The 16501-nt window shown below is 39.9% G+C and overlaps 1 protein-coding gene across 1 annotated transcript; it reads left to right on the top strand.

Annotated features, from left to right (window-relative positions):
- Nucleotides 1-8056: 8056 nt before the first annotated feature.
- On the top strand, nucleotides 8057-16398 carry olig2 (oligodendrocyte lineage transcription factor 2). Its single transcript, XM_079618468.1, has 4 exons — nucleotides 8057-8167; nucleotides 9907-10025; nucleotides 14042-14259; nucleotides 14728-16398. Exon 4 carries the CDS (start codon nucleotides 14770-14772, stop codon nucleotides 15583-15585), a length of 816 nt encoding a protein of 271 aa, XP_079474594.1. The 5' UTR covers nucleotides 8057-8167; nucleotides 9907-10025; nucleotides 14042-14259; nucleotides 14728-14769; the 3' UTR covers nucleotides 15586-16398.
- The last annotated feature ends 103 nt before the right edge of the window (nucleotides 16399-16501 follow it).

Genomic DNA, 16501 nt, shown 5'->3' with positions numbered 1-16501 from the left:
TGGCTAGATAAAGTTGTAACACAGACATTTTAATCAGTTTGTAACACTTAGCATTTGAGCCTTATTATCCAGGGTGTGTTCACTGGTGCGTGAAACAGCAGCGTTTGGGTTCATAACCCGACCCTCCTGTCTGAGTCTCGCTGGCATAAAGGGATCATGAGCTTTAATGGTTCAGGGATCTGCCCAGCAAACGAGGTTAGGTATGGAGAAAGACAAAAACACAGAGGCTAAACAGAGCCGCCCCATTCGCGAGCAAGCTGCTGCAAAGCTGGCCGACTCATGAATATGTTAATCCGAATAAGTATGTAGAGAGGGAGAGAGGGGAAAAAAAACAACAGCACTCATTAATTAATAAGGACAATGTGCCTTTAATGACAGTGTTGACACTGTTGGCGAACAAGTGATTGGGGCCTGAGAACGAGAGGTCATCAGAATGAGAGGAAGTGAGACAGTGATGGCCATTACTGTCAGAAGGAGAGGCTTTCTGTCTTAGGAGGGCAGAAAAGGTGATCGAGTATGGACATGCAGAGAATAACACTGACAGTACCGAGCCGGTGAGACAAGTAGACAGTGCAGAGGTCAGGAAAGTGAACTTTGCGTAAACACTGAACTTGAGAAACTGGACACTTGAAGGATATTCGTGCAGTAATCAAAAACTTCTCATGTCACGTTCTTTTCTGTCACTGTGATGTCTGTGCCTCTAACAGCAGCAAACTGAAATGCGAAAGTAATGGATTGTTTTCAAACGGGTTTCCTGAAAACTTTCCCTGACTGCCGGTTGTTATACAGATTCCACAGGGATGCTGTGTTAGGCTGATCAGGATGCAGAGCAATGTTTCAATGGCACCACAAGAGTCCACCAAAGTCAGTACGGTTACATACAGTTACAATAGGTTTTTGTATAAGAAGATATTTTGAAGAATGTTGGGGATCAAACAAGATGTTAAGCAATTTTTTTTTCTTTCTATATTCTTTTCAAAATATCCCATTTTATGTTCCACAGAAGAAATTAAGTCATTCAGGTTTTGGAACGTGGGGATTTTTCCCATAACGTCTGTTGTGCAGTTATGCAGTAGTGTGTGTTTAATGTGTATGTATAGAAATAACCACTTGATTTTATACAGCAAAAATAGCATTTGTTAGACTTAAAGCCACACATTTTGGCTTTAATAAAAATTCCCCAAGAAATAATCAAGAATGAACCCGTCATCCTACATATTTCCTACCTTTTTCCAAAAACAAAACTCTTAAACTCGATAAACTCCAAAAAAGATTCCGAATCCGAAATCGCATGAAGGCTGCATGATGTGTGAGATATCTCACATCTTTGCCATTTTTGCTCCTCAAATTTGGAAAACAAATCTGACATATTAGAGTTTACAATATAGATATTAAAAAAGATGCTAATGGCGTTCACTAGCGGCACTTCAGCGTCTTTGTGCAAATCCACCAGGCCTTAAAAGTGCACACAAAAAGTTTAAATTCTGCCGTCATTTACTCACCCTCAAGTTGTTCCAAACCTGTATGAATTTATTTCTTCTGCTGAACAAAAAGGAAGATATTTTGAAGAATGTCAGTTAACTGTTGATGGGCCCCACTGACTTGCATACAGTGGTATGGAAATAAATACTATGGAAGTCAATGGTGGCCCACAACTGTTGGGTTACAAACGTTCTTTTATGTTCCACATAACAATGAAATTCATACATGAACAACTTGAGGGTGAGTAAATGATGACAGAATTTTCATCCCTTTAAGGTGTTTGATTCAACAGAAAAAAAAAGACTTGCATTCAAACACAGCATCTCTCAAGTTCGGCGTAGTTGGTGCAACAAATTTAGGTGTTTGAAGTCGAGGCCTGAAAGAACGACAATGGCTCTATCTTTTCAATCGCTAGAGCAGCGCCACACACATAGAGATCAGAGTAAGTTTATGAAGTAATCTCTCTTTCTCTCGCTCTTCTCTCTCGCTATCACTCCAAACCCCTCCCTCTCTCCCTCCCTCTGTGTTATGACATAGTAATCTGTGTCTCTAGCAGCTTGACTGAATAGGCGTATGAATGGCTGTTTTCTGCCTACATGAACCTATTGGAGGTGGATCAACCATATGCCCATGGACATACACACTCAATGACAAAGGCGGATACCAACAGGTCCTCTCTGACACAAAGCGCCGTAGGGCTGAGGTAGGCGGGCGAGACGAGGGGTGCATCTTAACTTGGGACGTCCACACACACGCATATATTCTCACACACACCCCACCACATGCCACCCACACAGCAATATGGAGATGCGATATGGATACAAACCCAGCCTGAGGAGTTTGTGAAGATGATGCCGTGTTGTGTGGTTTTTCTGAAAGGTCTTGGTGTGTGCGGGTTGCGCTATTATGTATGAAAAATGTTTAGAGGAAGAGGGAGGGACAGTAAGAAAGACCAGCACTTTTTTGGAGGGGGCCAATCTGTTGCAGCTCTGGACGAAGTCTTGTGATGGAGAGACAGTGTGTTAAGCGACATATGTGACACAGAGGGACAATAGGATTATGGTCCTCTTCTCGTTATCCGTGCCTTTGGACAGTGGGATTATCATCCGGGGAGTGAAGATCTCGGGCCGCTAAGCTTCAGTGCGGCCCGGTCCCTCGTCTCTTGTGTGGGGTGGGAAAGCAGGGGTGAAGGGGGTCCCCTGGAGAGCAAGCCGCTATCAGGATTTACATATTCATCAGAGATCAGAGCTATGTTCTCTTTCTTTCGCTTTTCTCTCTTCTTTTTCTCTGTCCTACATACACATGCTCAAACATGCTGAGATGTCTTACTTTACTGTGTCTCTGAATTAGACAGGCCCTGTTTCATTGCATATTCAGCACCCCCAAATGCAAAGAGGTTCAAAGTCCACCTATGAAAATGGCTACTTATATTTTTTCCACATGTTATGTTTCGTTAAAGTGTTATAATTTAAGTGAAAAGTTTACCTTAAAGCAAGTAATTTCTAAATATTATGATTTTCTTCTCTATCATGATTTGAGAATGATCCAAAGTTTATCTTGTGCTTAAATTGAAGCAAGAACATTATGATCTTTTGTAAAAAAAAAAAAAAAAAGTTAACATGGGCAGATCAGAAATGTATTTGTACCTGATTTTGTATATCTCCTGGTTAAAATAGATTTTTTAATCATGTTTTCAATGTGGACTTATGAACCCGACTGTGTCTCCACAAATATATGTATCGCTCAGACATGGAGAGAAATAGTTATTTTGTTTTGGAAAAAAATTACAGAAGGAATGTAACGGAGGAACTACTGTAATGGAGGGCAAATGAAGTTCAACTGAGGTGAAGGGGTGAGACAATGTCAAAGAAGGGACAACAGGGACAGAGATCACGAGAGATGTGTCTAATGAAGGAATGCACACAGAGAGATGGAAACTAATGGAGACAAAGGATGTACAGAGTGAGCAGGAGTGGGAGAAAGATGGCGATGGGGTGGCTTGCTGCTGTTGAACTCATCGTCATCTTAATTGATGAGGTCAGCCTGGGGACTATCCCGAAACCAGCGTGTCCCTGGGAGGTCGTCACCAGGTCACCCAAAAGTCAAAGAGCATCGAAGAGAGATGACGTAGTGTGTAACTTTACGTCATTTTTTTTTGTCTATGGCCTTTTTGTCTTTAATTAAAAAGACAGACATTAAAGTGGAGAGAGAGATGCAAGCTGGATTGGAACCTCTGTCCCAATAACCACAACATACATTTATATATCCCGACTCGTGGATGACCAACTGTGACAAAGTGTGAATGGTACAAAACAATATATACATGTGTATATATATAATTATAATACTATTTAAATATAGTATTTTATATTATATATAATCATTAAGAAACTAATAAAAAAATACAGACAAAATGGATTATATTAAATGATAATTTTTCTCTTTAATGCCCACACAACCATGCACGCAACAGTTAGATTTGAAATAGGATCTGTGTCTTTGAAATGCTGTCAGTCAAATGTTCTCTGCTGGAATTGCTAGAGAGTAGGTGTCAAAGTAACCTTTGCAACAAGGGCATGCAAACACACACACACACATACATATACCGAAAAACAAATAGACTCGCACACTGACAACACACTCAGTAATTGCTGCCTATTAAGGTCTTCGCTTCTCTCTCACACCTCATTACAGGCCTTAACACACACTGCCCCCTCATTACAGATTGCTTGCTAAACACACACACACACATATACAATTCCCTCATTCCCACCAGTCAGTTAAACACTCAACCTGGCAAGCGTGACCACTGAGAGTTGGGTGTTAACTCGCTGATGACAGTGTGTGAGGTGTTGGCTCTGAAACCCAATCCAAAACATGGTAAAAAACTGTTATGCGTGCTGACCTTGTGTCTGTGTGTGTGTTGTGGGAAGTCTAACGAAAAGCATTTTTGGGGTTTGTGTGCTTTACTTGCTGGATAAGGGTTGACTTGAACACCCTATGTAGAAAATTGACTCCCCTAGGAATCCAATTAGCTTGTACACATATACAGGTTGACACTTCCGAGACTGTCTAGTGTGTTTGCATGTTTTAGAGCAACAGGTCCAAATCCGTTGGGCATGTATGTGTATATAATTAATATTATATATATATTATTAATAGCCGCCATCCATCCATATCCCCCTGTACCTGTTATTCTCCGCAATGGAGTAATGTGCAGCCATTAGCAATGGGGGGTTTTGTTTATCGTAATTGTTGCAATTCACTAGAGTCTGATGCTTTTCTCACTCTCTTTCTCAAGGTGAAATGTAATTGAATGTGCCAAGAAGAGCAGATGGGTTGGCGAGAGAAGAGAATAAAGGAAAAGTTTTGCAAAAGAGCCCTGAGAGTATAATTTTGGGTGTACCAGGGTATGTTTCAGATCTATCTTTGTGTAAAGGGTATGAAAAAGTTTGTCATGAAATATATCAGATATTGCAAGGTAACTTAGTGTACACTTACTGAATTACAGGCACAATGCCTCTAAGAGTAACCTGGGATCAAGTTTCTTATGGACACGGCTCATTCCCTTGAAAGACCAGCAACTTTCCTGTTCCATACATTAATGGTGTCATTTTTGTTTGATATTTCACTTTTTTTTTTTTGGGAGGGGGGGGGGGGGGGATTATTGATGTCCAACATGATCAAAATTACATTAAAACCAACATTGTTTTAAAGGAAATTGAAAGAAAAAAGGGGCAATTAAAAATTTGAAGGAGGTTCAGAACATCAGAACAAAACATGGAAACTTCAAAATTAGGAGTGGAAAAAGGTAAGATTAGTCTAAGAGGGTTGGTGATGTCCATCTTAATTAGTGATGTAATTTTCTCTTTTTATTATTATTATTATTATTTTTTATTATTATTTTTTACTCAAAAATACAAAAAAGAGAAGTCCTTTATTTTGACATAAAAATGGTCAGATTTTCAGAGTTCTGACTCTGAAAGTTAAAGACTTTTTTGCCTGTTGACTGTGCCAAGAAACATAAGCTAGTACTTTGTAGTAAATAAGGTAGTAAAAGCTAGTAAATAAGGAACAGCTTGTGTGTTTGGTATACTGTACATATGAATGTATGTCTTAATGTGTTGTTTGCCCGTGTCCCTGCTTGCGATAGTTTGCAGATCCTCTTCAGAGTACTTCAGATGACAAGGGACCCCTCTTAAAAACACAAGCCTGAACTCTTCAGTTTAAGAGCCCTGCTGGTTGTGTGTATGTGTGTGTGTGTTTCTGACTCAAGAAACTGACAGTTGCCCATAAATTATTTGCCTTTATTTTAAAAGCACTGCTCATTTACATCAATTTGTAGAGGGCGGGGGAAAGTAGTGAGGGGTGTGTAACTTTAGGTATGTATATGCGAGTGTGTGAGGGGGGTCATCTTAGGTGGTCAGCACAGCCATTCTTTCACCCAAATATCCTGTCGTATTCCTTCTACCCCTGCATACTTGCCATTTCCATACACCCACAGTACACAGAGCTCAGATGCCTCCCCGCTAATTAGCAACAAGTCAGAGCCGCCCACTTCTGCGGGGCAGTAAATATTCCCACACACTCTCACACTCGCACAGACGTCCCTAACTCGGATACAAGACCCTCGTTCCCTCTCCATTCTTTCCCCTCTTTTCTGATTTTTATCACCTCCCCTTGTTTTGTTCCCACTTCTGCAGCCATCAATCATCCCATTGACCTATCTTGTTAGGGGAAACTCACAGACACGCCCCCTCGCCTCTTCTAGGCCTCGATCTCATCCCACGCTTTCTTTCTTTCTATAAACGTACGCATCGGAGCCCCAATGTCCATCCCTGACTTATACCTTCACAGTCCATCCCGCTCTCCTGTGCGGGTAGTGGTCAGGACGGGGTTGTGGCCGTGGGCCGGACAGGGTCGTGGGGAGGTGTTGGGGGGGATTAGATTTAGGGGACACTCTGGGTGGTACGGTAGCCCCTGCGACGAGCACAATGCCTCCTGTGTCCCCGTGTGACACACACCCTTGTTTTACAACAGGGGAGGAGACACCTTCAATGCCCCAATGATGTGAACCACCCTGAGCCTATTCACGGTGACAAACGGCCACTGCTGGCCCCTGCGACAAACACATGCACAGACAGACCATGAGGATCACAAGCATAAACACCATTTTTGCTTCATAAACCGTTTTGGCAAAAAACACTACTACTTAATCCACAATGGAAGACACATTTAGACTACCTAGACGACATTAAATATGTGCACTCAAATCTGAGGCAAGAGGGAATAAAAGGCTTTCCTCTACCTTCCTCGCTTTCTCCCTCTCCTTTCTCTCTGAAAGAACCTTCTTGGCTGGCTCTCAGTGGAGTTGAATTGGTATGGCTTTAATTGAATCAACTAGCTCTTTTCTTCTGCCGCACTTATGAGGCCAGAGCAGCCAAATGGCTTGATGACAACGTAATGGCAAAAGAATTGAATGAGCGACGCTGCCAGAGGGGTGAGAAAACCCAACGGCATTCCTTCGTATCTGCAACGAAACACAGCCGCGCAAAGACACATCAAAACACTATTATGATCACTGAGCCCTGCCAAAATACAGGAAGAATTATGTTTTAGCGGAATTTGGGGATGTTTATGAACTTGTGGATGTGTGGCGAATGTTGTGTAGAATATTCTACTCGAGAGTGAGTTTTCCATAATCAGATAGATTCTGTTCCATCTTTATATGTATTTTATCTTTTTTTATTACTTCATTTTAATTTCACGATGCATTCAACATATGTACTTTATCAGTATAGAGCCCCTTCTTCATTATCTAAGCCAAACATTTAATTTAGGTATTGAGAAGTTTTTCAAACAGGGGTTTGCTTACACCTGAGGGTTCGTGAGAGAACTGCAGGGTTTGTGAGTAGTTGAAAAGCGTTAAATAAATCATGAAAATGTAAAATTTAAATAAATAAGTTAGCAATAAAAACAGTGAAAATAAAACATTTGAAAAACACTTAAAAAGATTGAAATATATTATTAATTTAAAATATTTTATGTTGGGGTTGGTTAGGGTTAGCTCAGGGCATTTATATTGATTCAGTGCTGTAAAATATTGTTAGCCTTGAATATAGATATTACCTCAAGAAATTTCCACGCCTGGAAAAGTCTTAGAAATGTCTTTAAAAAGTAATGGAGATTTTCATGCAGCAGCTTATTTCTTTCTTTCTTTCTTTCTTTCTTTCTTTCTTTCTTTCTTTCTTTCTTTCTTTCTTTCTTTCTTTCTTTCTTTCTTTCTTTCTTTCTTTCTTTCTTTCTTTCTTTCTTTCTTTCTTTCTTTCTTTCTTTCTTTCTGCAGAATATCCACAGGAAGTGCCACCCATTCTTTGAAGATGCTCAGGTTTTTGGGTGAACATTCAGTGTGAGGCTGACATTGATGATCTCGACCCCTGGCTGCTGTGAAAGTTCGGGATGCAGAGGAGGGATGGAGAGATGTATACCTACTAAAGAATCTGAGCAGAGACAATAGAACAGCGCACAGGCACTTGGGGAACAGAAGGGTGACACAGAGGGCAGCTCTCACCACAACAACTCTCCTCCTTTGAAAACAAAACCCCAACCTGTTACTGCTTCAGCCTGCCTGTGGGAGGGGATGCTCGTAATAAAGCTGCCAGCCCCCTCGTTAGACATCACGAGGGTAAGTGCATGTGTTTGAGTGAAGGACCAGGAACCAATAGTACAGGAATGCTCTCTTTCAAGTGACTTTTGGGAGAGAGAGCTCTGTGTCTTTTTGGTCCCTTCCTATTTTTATCTCTTAGTTACTTCTAAGACTAACTGAGTTCAGGCGAGTAGCTACACTAAAAATATCCTGTTAAATAAAAAACGTCAGCTGTTGTTGCCAGAAATTACCGTAATAACCATCATAATAATACAGGTGGTAAAATAGAAAGTCACATGCTGAATCAGAGATCACCGTAACTTGTCCAAAAAACATGGCAAAAACTTGCTTATAAACAGTGCAAATGGGTCATACCCAAAAATGACAACACCACCAGGGTAACACACATGGCACTAAAATAATGCAATAAACTAAATAACAGAAAATATAAAACAAAAAACACATCATGCAGGGTCCTCTGGGAATGTCCTTTTACTGTTTTTTGTTTTGTTTTACCGTAAATGTTACATTATTTTGTGTATGTGATGTTACACTGTTTAACCGATAAATGGTAAGGTACTGTAACCCACAGTTAACCAATTAACAAGCTCTTACTGTAGCATTTTTACACACACAAAAAAAAGAATTTGATGAAAAGGGTTTCAGTATCATTGGTACTGTACAACTCCAAAAGCACAATTAAATCTTCAAAAAACGGACTTTTGCCATCACTCACTTTCATGTCTTACCAATGTATGAGTTTCTTCTGTGGAACACAATAGAATATATTTTGAAAAATGTTTAGACCGTTTTTCTTCATACAAAACACACTGGACCACTTCCATTTTAAATTTATGGACATTAAAAATGTCAATTTATTTATTTATTTTTCATTATTAGAGTGATTAAATAATGGGAAAAAAATATTTAATTTTTTTGGTGTTCCTTTAGTTGCAGATTTCATAAGATACAAAAACATTTTGCTTGATTAATATCCATACTGACATCATCTCGTTTTCGGGGTCCATCTCAGCATCCCCCCTGCTTTGCACAAGAACACACCCCTCCTTTTTTTCTTTCCCTCTTGCAGGATCAGGGGAGCAGGTTGTGGTAACATTTGTAGCATTTGGCTGCAGCAAATCCCACAGCTTTTTCCTGAAAAGAAGCAGCCACCTTAAAAAGGGAGGGAGGGAGGGAGGGAGGAGGGGGCTCTTCTCCAGTGAAGCCCCTGGTCTTTCTCCTGCTCTCAGCCTGAGCACAGCGGTCTGCATGCCCCTCACCACCGCTTGCAAATCCCCCTTTATCCGCTGGCAGCCAGATGGGGTGGCAGGAATAATAGGCAGAGCCTGATGAGCACCATTCAATTTGTCCGGCCGTGTAAAGGAGCTTGTAAGCCGTTCCATTTGAGCAGGGTGTAATAGTAGCCAGGGGAGCAGAGGCTATGTTAAGACTTAATTACCTACTAATGGCTGTTGTAGGGACAAAAGACTTGTGTAGACCCCAACAACTTACACTCCTGTAATAGAGGAGAAAAGCAGGGAGAGGAAGAGGTGGGTGGGGGGAACTGTTTGTTGAGATGTTGTGGCCAGAAATTTGTGATGTCCATATGTTAAAAATGCCATCAACACTTATATTCACTATGTATATGAGGTGTCTGGATGAGAAGAAAGAAAGGAAAGAAGATGCATGTTTTGATTTTCTTTAGAAAGCCATTTGGGCTCAGAAACTTGAGAGAAAAGGTTTTCTTTTTTTTTCATTCTTTTTTCTTTCTTTTTCAGTTGGAGGGAAGATTAGCAGGATTAAGACTAGCTCACATATGCTGCTCTTCACTATTGGCATTCAACACAACATAAGCCCAACTGCCACCCAGACGGAGAGAGAAAGAGAGATGTAGAGGGTGAGAGTGAAAGTTTTCTTCTGATATTAAAGCAATGCTACACTGAATCAAAACTGTTTGGAATAATTGTGGAAGAAAAAAAGGCTGTTTAGTGAGGAAAAAAACTGTTGGATGGTGAGGGGACGGAATCAGGATGGATGAGGGTGCAGAAGTTAATCTTAAACTGCAAGTTATGATGGGAAAAAATACCTCAATATTATGCAAATCTGTGACAATGATGAATTTCTTTACCATGACCAGCTTTAAGTTGTGGAGTTCACGCAGATCGACTGCAAAAGGAGGACAAAAATACTATTAAATTATGAAATTTATGTTAGTTTTTCAATAAGAAATTTCACTTTTTATGGTGATAACGTAATTTTTGGACCCTTTCACAATGCGTTTCAACAGTTATATTGCAATTCTATCCATATTTCATATTTTAATAAAAAATTAATGTACATTTATAATACAATACTTTATATTATATTACCTTGGCAATACATTTCAGAAAAGTAGGTAACACCGCTGTGTGGATATTTCCAATACAACGGCAGAAAGAGTGACAGCAAATTTGACTCTTCTGTAATATGGGTGTAACAATATATCGTGTCACAATATTTTGCAATACAAAAATGCAACAATGTGTATCGTGGATAGTTCACCCAAAATAACATTTTTGAGTTTTCAGAGTTTTACAGAGTGTCAGTGTCATTAAACTACTATATATAATGTTGAATATAATGTATAATAATGCGGGAATATTTTTGGGTCCTGATAATGCCAAATGTCTTTTGATATCAGTAAAAAGTGGCCTACTTTATTTAAAATATATCTAGTAAGTGACAGAGTGCAAGCATATTTGTCTAAAATAAATCTGAATTTTCAGCTTCAGAATCATGAATATTTTTATTCTGGTGTCACTTGTCCTGTGCATTGGGTCACCAGCACCAAGTCCAAGCCTATTCAGTTACACCCCCAATGTAATATCAAATTTAGCATTTTAATCAACAGTAAAATAAATAGTGAACCTATTATCATATGTCATGGAGTATCGCAAAATAGTGAGTTCGGTATCGTGATACGTATCGAATCATGACATAAAGGTATCGTACACCCCTAACTGTAACCCATCTTTTTTCTTGTTGTTTTTTACTCTTTTGAAAATCTCTTAACACAATCATGCAGTCTATTATTATTTTCTTTTTCTTTTTTGTTTTGCTATTGGGAGCAAATGGAGATGTTGTGCATGGTTTCCATTCACCGCTATAAATGTTTACACAACTTTGACAACTTCCACTTCTGAGAACCCCGGAAATCATTTTCACTAGTGGTTTTAGACCCCATTTTCATTTATTTTCCACAACAAACAGACACAGGATCAAAAAGAAGATTAAAAAGAACCTCTGTTTAACAGAACAGCAGAAAATGTTGAAGATGTAAAAAGTGCCGTGACATAACAGTAAAGTTTTACAATAGTTTATCAGTACTACTGTGCTTATGTTGAGTTTTGGGTTTTGCAGAAAAAAGCTGAAAGTCAACTCCAGCTGGATTCATTAGCTTAAGTATGACTGCAGTTACAACACTGGCTAATTTAGCTCTTGGGGTTAACAGTTTTTACACATATACACACCTTCTGCCCACCTCATTATTGGAATGCACACGCAAACACATCATTATCTCATAAAGGTAATGAGAAAAGAAGAGGATTTGCCAACAGGCGGAAATTAGCACTCAGTCTCCCTCCACACTCAACAGCCAGGCTAACATTCATTCACCCTGAGGTGGCAAAAGCTCTCGTATCTAACGTTTCTCTCTCTCTCTCCCTCTTTCTCTGAGGCAGGAAAGGTGTTGTGTTAAACAAATAGCTTTTAATTAAACGACTGAACGACATCAAATGTAGCCAGTTCTGTATTTCTGTCATTTCAGTTGATTTAATTCTCTGCACCTGAACTGTGAAGTTTGAATAAGCTGTAAATGCTGTCTGGAAACCGGCATTAATGCAAACATGTCAATTTTTTGGTTAATTGAAATGTTTTGCAATATAAAAACGAAAAACACATCCCAAACCTGAATAAAGCATCACTTTGCATCAGTGTAATTTTTATGCATATTACAAATAATCACAATTGCAACAATGACAATGTGCATTATGAACTGATCCACAGAATTAAGAACATTGCTCATTAGGCTTTGACTGGCTGCTTATAATCACTCTGTAATGTGGCCAGTGTTTATGCCTTAAGTCTTGTTAAGCAGGTCTGTAAGATGGAGTGTACATATTTTTCATTGCCTCAATGTAATCTAAATCAAGAGGTAATGACGTCAGTCATGGATGCTCTTAATTAGCCTTAATTGGCAACATTCTCGGTGGACTACAGTTACCAAAGTTGGGATGAATCGAGGGCAGACCAGCCCCTGTCTTTCTCTCTCTGTAATTGCTCCCAAGACAGTTGTCAGTCAGTGTGTGTCGTGTGGGTGTGTGTGTGTGAATTTGTGTGCATTGCATTCTTCCCCGGGTGACATTTCAGATAATTATATGCGCGAGGAATAAACTGCAGCTCCGACAATAGGGCTCTTTCTGTCCCCCCGTTTCTAATCCAGACAGTCGCGGCATATATTACCATTTTGGTACACTTAACAAGTGAGATTACCGGAATTCATAATGAAGGAACTGAACTACAACTTCTCTCCGACACCGACGGTTTAAACCAACTCATTTGCATAAGCGTATTTAACGAGAGTAAACAAGCAAACAGACAGACGGGACTGTCCGCACGGGGAAAACAACCAAACAACAACAGCTCATAGATGCTTCAGTGAAAATATGTTAAAGACCTTGATCTGGTGATGTCTCTCCTAAACTCACTGATGCGTCTGTTAAATCTGCACCTGTGGAGTCAGATAGATGAACAAACACGTTTCCAGACTCTTTTGAAGATCTATCTATCTATCTATCTATCTATCTATCTATCTATCTATCTATCTATCTATCTATCTATCTATCTATCTATCTATCTATCTGTCTGTCTGTCTGTCTGTCTGTCTGTCTGTCTGTCTGTCTGTCTATCTATCTATCTATCTATCTATCTATCTGTCTGTCTGTCTGTCTGTCTGTCTGTCTGTCTGTCTGTCTGTCTGTCTATCTGTCTATCTGTCTATCTGTCTATCTATCTATCTATCTATCTATCTGCCTATCTGCCTATCTGCCTATAGCGCCAAATAGCCTATGTGTGTTTATGCAGGCTATGTTCAATTAATTTCCAAAGTAGGCTATAAGAGAATATTAGCACTATAGATGGAGCCAGCTACATGTTTATGTCTTCTACTCGAAACAAAAACGTTTGTTCGTCCATATTGTCCTAATTGAAATGTTTCAGATCATAACCGTTAAAAAACATTTTGCACGCCTCGTTTCCTAACGTTTTAAATGCGTTTAACGGCTGAAATCAGTCAGCTGTCAGGCGCCCGCATGGGGTCACCGGGTTAAAACAATATGAGCGCATTCAAACCGCAAAACAGTGTCTGCGCTCAATCCTGCGGGAAATAGGCTACACACAAGACCACGAAGAAAAACTTGCATCGGCATCCATGTTCACACCACACATAGCCTAAAGAATTTACCATTAAAAATATAGGCTAGGCCTATATAATTATTTTTAAATACCAATTTATTACAAATAGTCTAATTAGGCTATGTCTAATTAGTGAAAATATTAATTTGTTGAGTGCAGTTTATTTTTTATTTTTTTATTGCCATTTAATTTCCAACAATGTGGAGTGCATTTTTAGGACAGTTAAAATTATCAAACAAAGTTCCCTGAAGGTTTTAGCCTTCTTCTGGACGCATGCACCACCTGACTTAACTAACTCAATATCTTCAGTACAGATTGCACTGTTTGTTCAACCGATTCACTGTAATCTAAACCCAACGATGTTCTGTGACTGTGAGGATGCACCATATGCGGAGTGTGTCTAATGCAGTTAATGAAGCCTCAGGTTTTTTTTTTTTTTTTTTTTTTTTGCAATGACATCAGATTTTCAGACCCCCACCCACTGGAGCTCATTGGTTCTTGACGGGCTGTCGGAAAAGCGTTGACATTGTCCCGGTGACTTGCCCCCGGGTGATGGGGAGGAGGGACCTACTATAAAATACCCCTCGTCACTCTCGGGCGTGCCAAACACAAACAGTCCAAGAGTGAACTGGAATAACACACCAACAATACACACCAACACGCGCTTGCACCTGCTACCGGTAAGTTTGAATATATAGAAAATAAATGCAATGATTTGATGACTTTTTTTAAAGTATAGAAACAATGTAGCATACAATTAATTGATTTAAATGATTAAATTATGTTCTCCTTCCAATTATTCAGTTGAGTAATTTATATGCTATTAGGATTTGATTGAGCTATTAGATAACCTATAGCCCAACTGTTTTCATAATTATATTTTTTATAGGCCTAGTTTGCTTTTTCTCTACTAAACTCGCAAACTGTGTAACAAACTTCAACATCTTTAGTTTAGGGAACTTATGGAGTTGGAGAGTTTATATGAATTTCTAGAACTAGTCTTAATTTTCTATATTGCATTTAATCAAACCATATTAATTAGTTTTTTTTTACTTTAACTTTTATTTCTTAATAGGCCTACATTTATTTAATTGTAAAATTATTTTTTTTGTTTTGTTTTTGTTTTTAATCATTACCTTCTTTTAAAGGAATATTGACATCTGCGAGAATCTGCGAGCGCACTGAACATCATGGACTCCGACACGAGCCGAGTGTCCAGTAGACCTTCTTCTCCTGAAGGCGATGATCTCTTCCTCTCCGCAGTCAAGAAGTCCGTGGGTTTCTCCGGCGCCGTCTCCTCCACGCAGAGCGATTCTCCTCCGGAGTTAAGAGGCGCAGATCTGCATGGCAGCTCCAGCGCCGATGAGGACGCAATGGCTCTGAAGATGCTCTCCAAAAAGGACCGTAAACTTCTTTCCGAGAACGAACTGCAGAGTATGCGCCTCAAGATCAACAGCCGCGAGAGGAAGCGCATGCACGACCTCAATATCGCCATGGACGGGCTCCGGGAGGTCATGCCCTACGCCCACGGGCCATCCGTGCGCAAGCTCTCCAAAATAGCCACCTTGCTGCTCGCGCGCAACTACATCCTAATGCTGAGCAACTCGCTGGAGGAGATGAAAAGGCTCGTGAGCGAGATCTACGGTGGAGGGAGCGGGGCCCATCACGCCGGTTTCCACCCATCCGGTTGCGGCACTCTTGCACACGCGGCCGCTCCGTTAGCGGGTCACCCTGCTGCTGTCTCGCATTCCTCTCACCCGGTACATCATCCTCTGCTACCACCAGCAGTTTCCAGTGCCGCATCTCTCTCCGGCCCGGGTCTCTCAGCCGTCAGACCGCATCACGGACTCCTCAAAGCACCATCGACCTCAGGGCCACTCGGCGCTGGTTTCCAGCACTGGGGTCCCGGGATCCCGTGTCCGTGTAGCATGTGCCAGGTGCCTCCGCCTCATGTGTCCGGTATGAGCACCGTCAGCATGCCACGACTGACCAGTGACTCAAAATAAAGTACTGAACTTTGATAACAGAACTGAGAACTTTGAGAACGAACCATGGACTTTTATATATATAAAAAATGTATTATCTCGTTTATCGTGACTGAACAATTTGGAAAGCACGAGATCTGAAGCGAAGAAAAATGAATCAAAGCCACTAACATAGAGTTTTCTAACACTTTAGAGATATTAGGGTTATCCATGTGCATTTCTGTGTATGAAGTTTGTGAAAATGGTACACCTTACTCTTTTTAGCCTTCAATCCTGAGATTGCTATACGAAATAACAAGTTTAATGTGAAATAGATTTAATAAAATAAATCTGGCCAATTCATGCCTCAGTTAAAGAGGGCTAAATAGTTTCATGGGCCATTACTACAATAGACGAAACTAAATGAACCATTAAAATGTCAAATGGTTTTGAAAAACATAATAGGACTGTAGGCTGTGTAAATATGTAGATAGCATTTGTACAGTTTGAGAGATTTTATATTACCTTCCTAGTTTATATTCGGGGTCAGAATGCATTTGCCAAGCGCTGTCTGTAACAGGAAAGATGCACCTCTCTCTCTCTCTCTCTCTCTCTCTCTCTCTCTCTCTCTCTCTCTCTCTCTCTCTCTCTCTCTCTCTCTCCATCTTTGTTGTTTTTATTTACTTCTTTCTGCACAAACTCACCCGTCATTGCCGATGCGAAAAATGATCAACTTTTATTTTTTATAATAAAGTGCAAAATGATATTTATTTACTTATTTTGATGGTATTTTCAAATTAATGTGCGGTGAATGTTTGTCATAACTGTAAAATAAATGTTTTAAATTGATGCATTTATTTACTTGTTTGTGCTTGATCAATTAAACCATTTTTTTTTTGTTTTTCAGTATATGGAAGCTCAAAAATATTCTACAAAGGCTACTTTCAAAATAAAAGGA

This window comes from Phoxinus phoxinus, assembly GCF_949152265.1.
Source record: "Phoxinus phoxinus genome assembly, chromosome: 7".
Taxonomy (NCBI): domain Eukaryota; kingdom Metazoa; phylum Chordata; class Actinopteri; order Cypriniformes; family Leuciscidae; genus Phoxinus; species Phoxinus phoxinus.
This window is presented reverse-complemented; position numbering and strand designations above follow the sequence as displayed.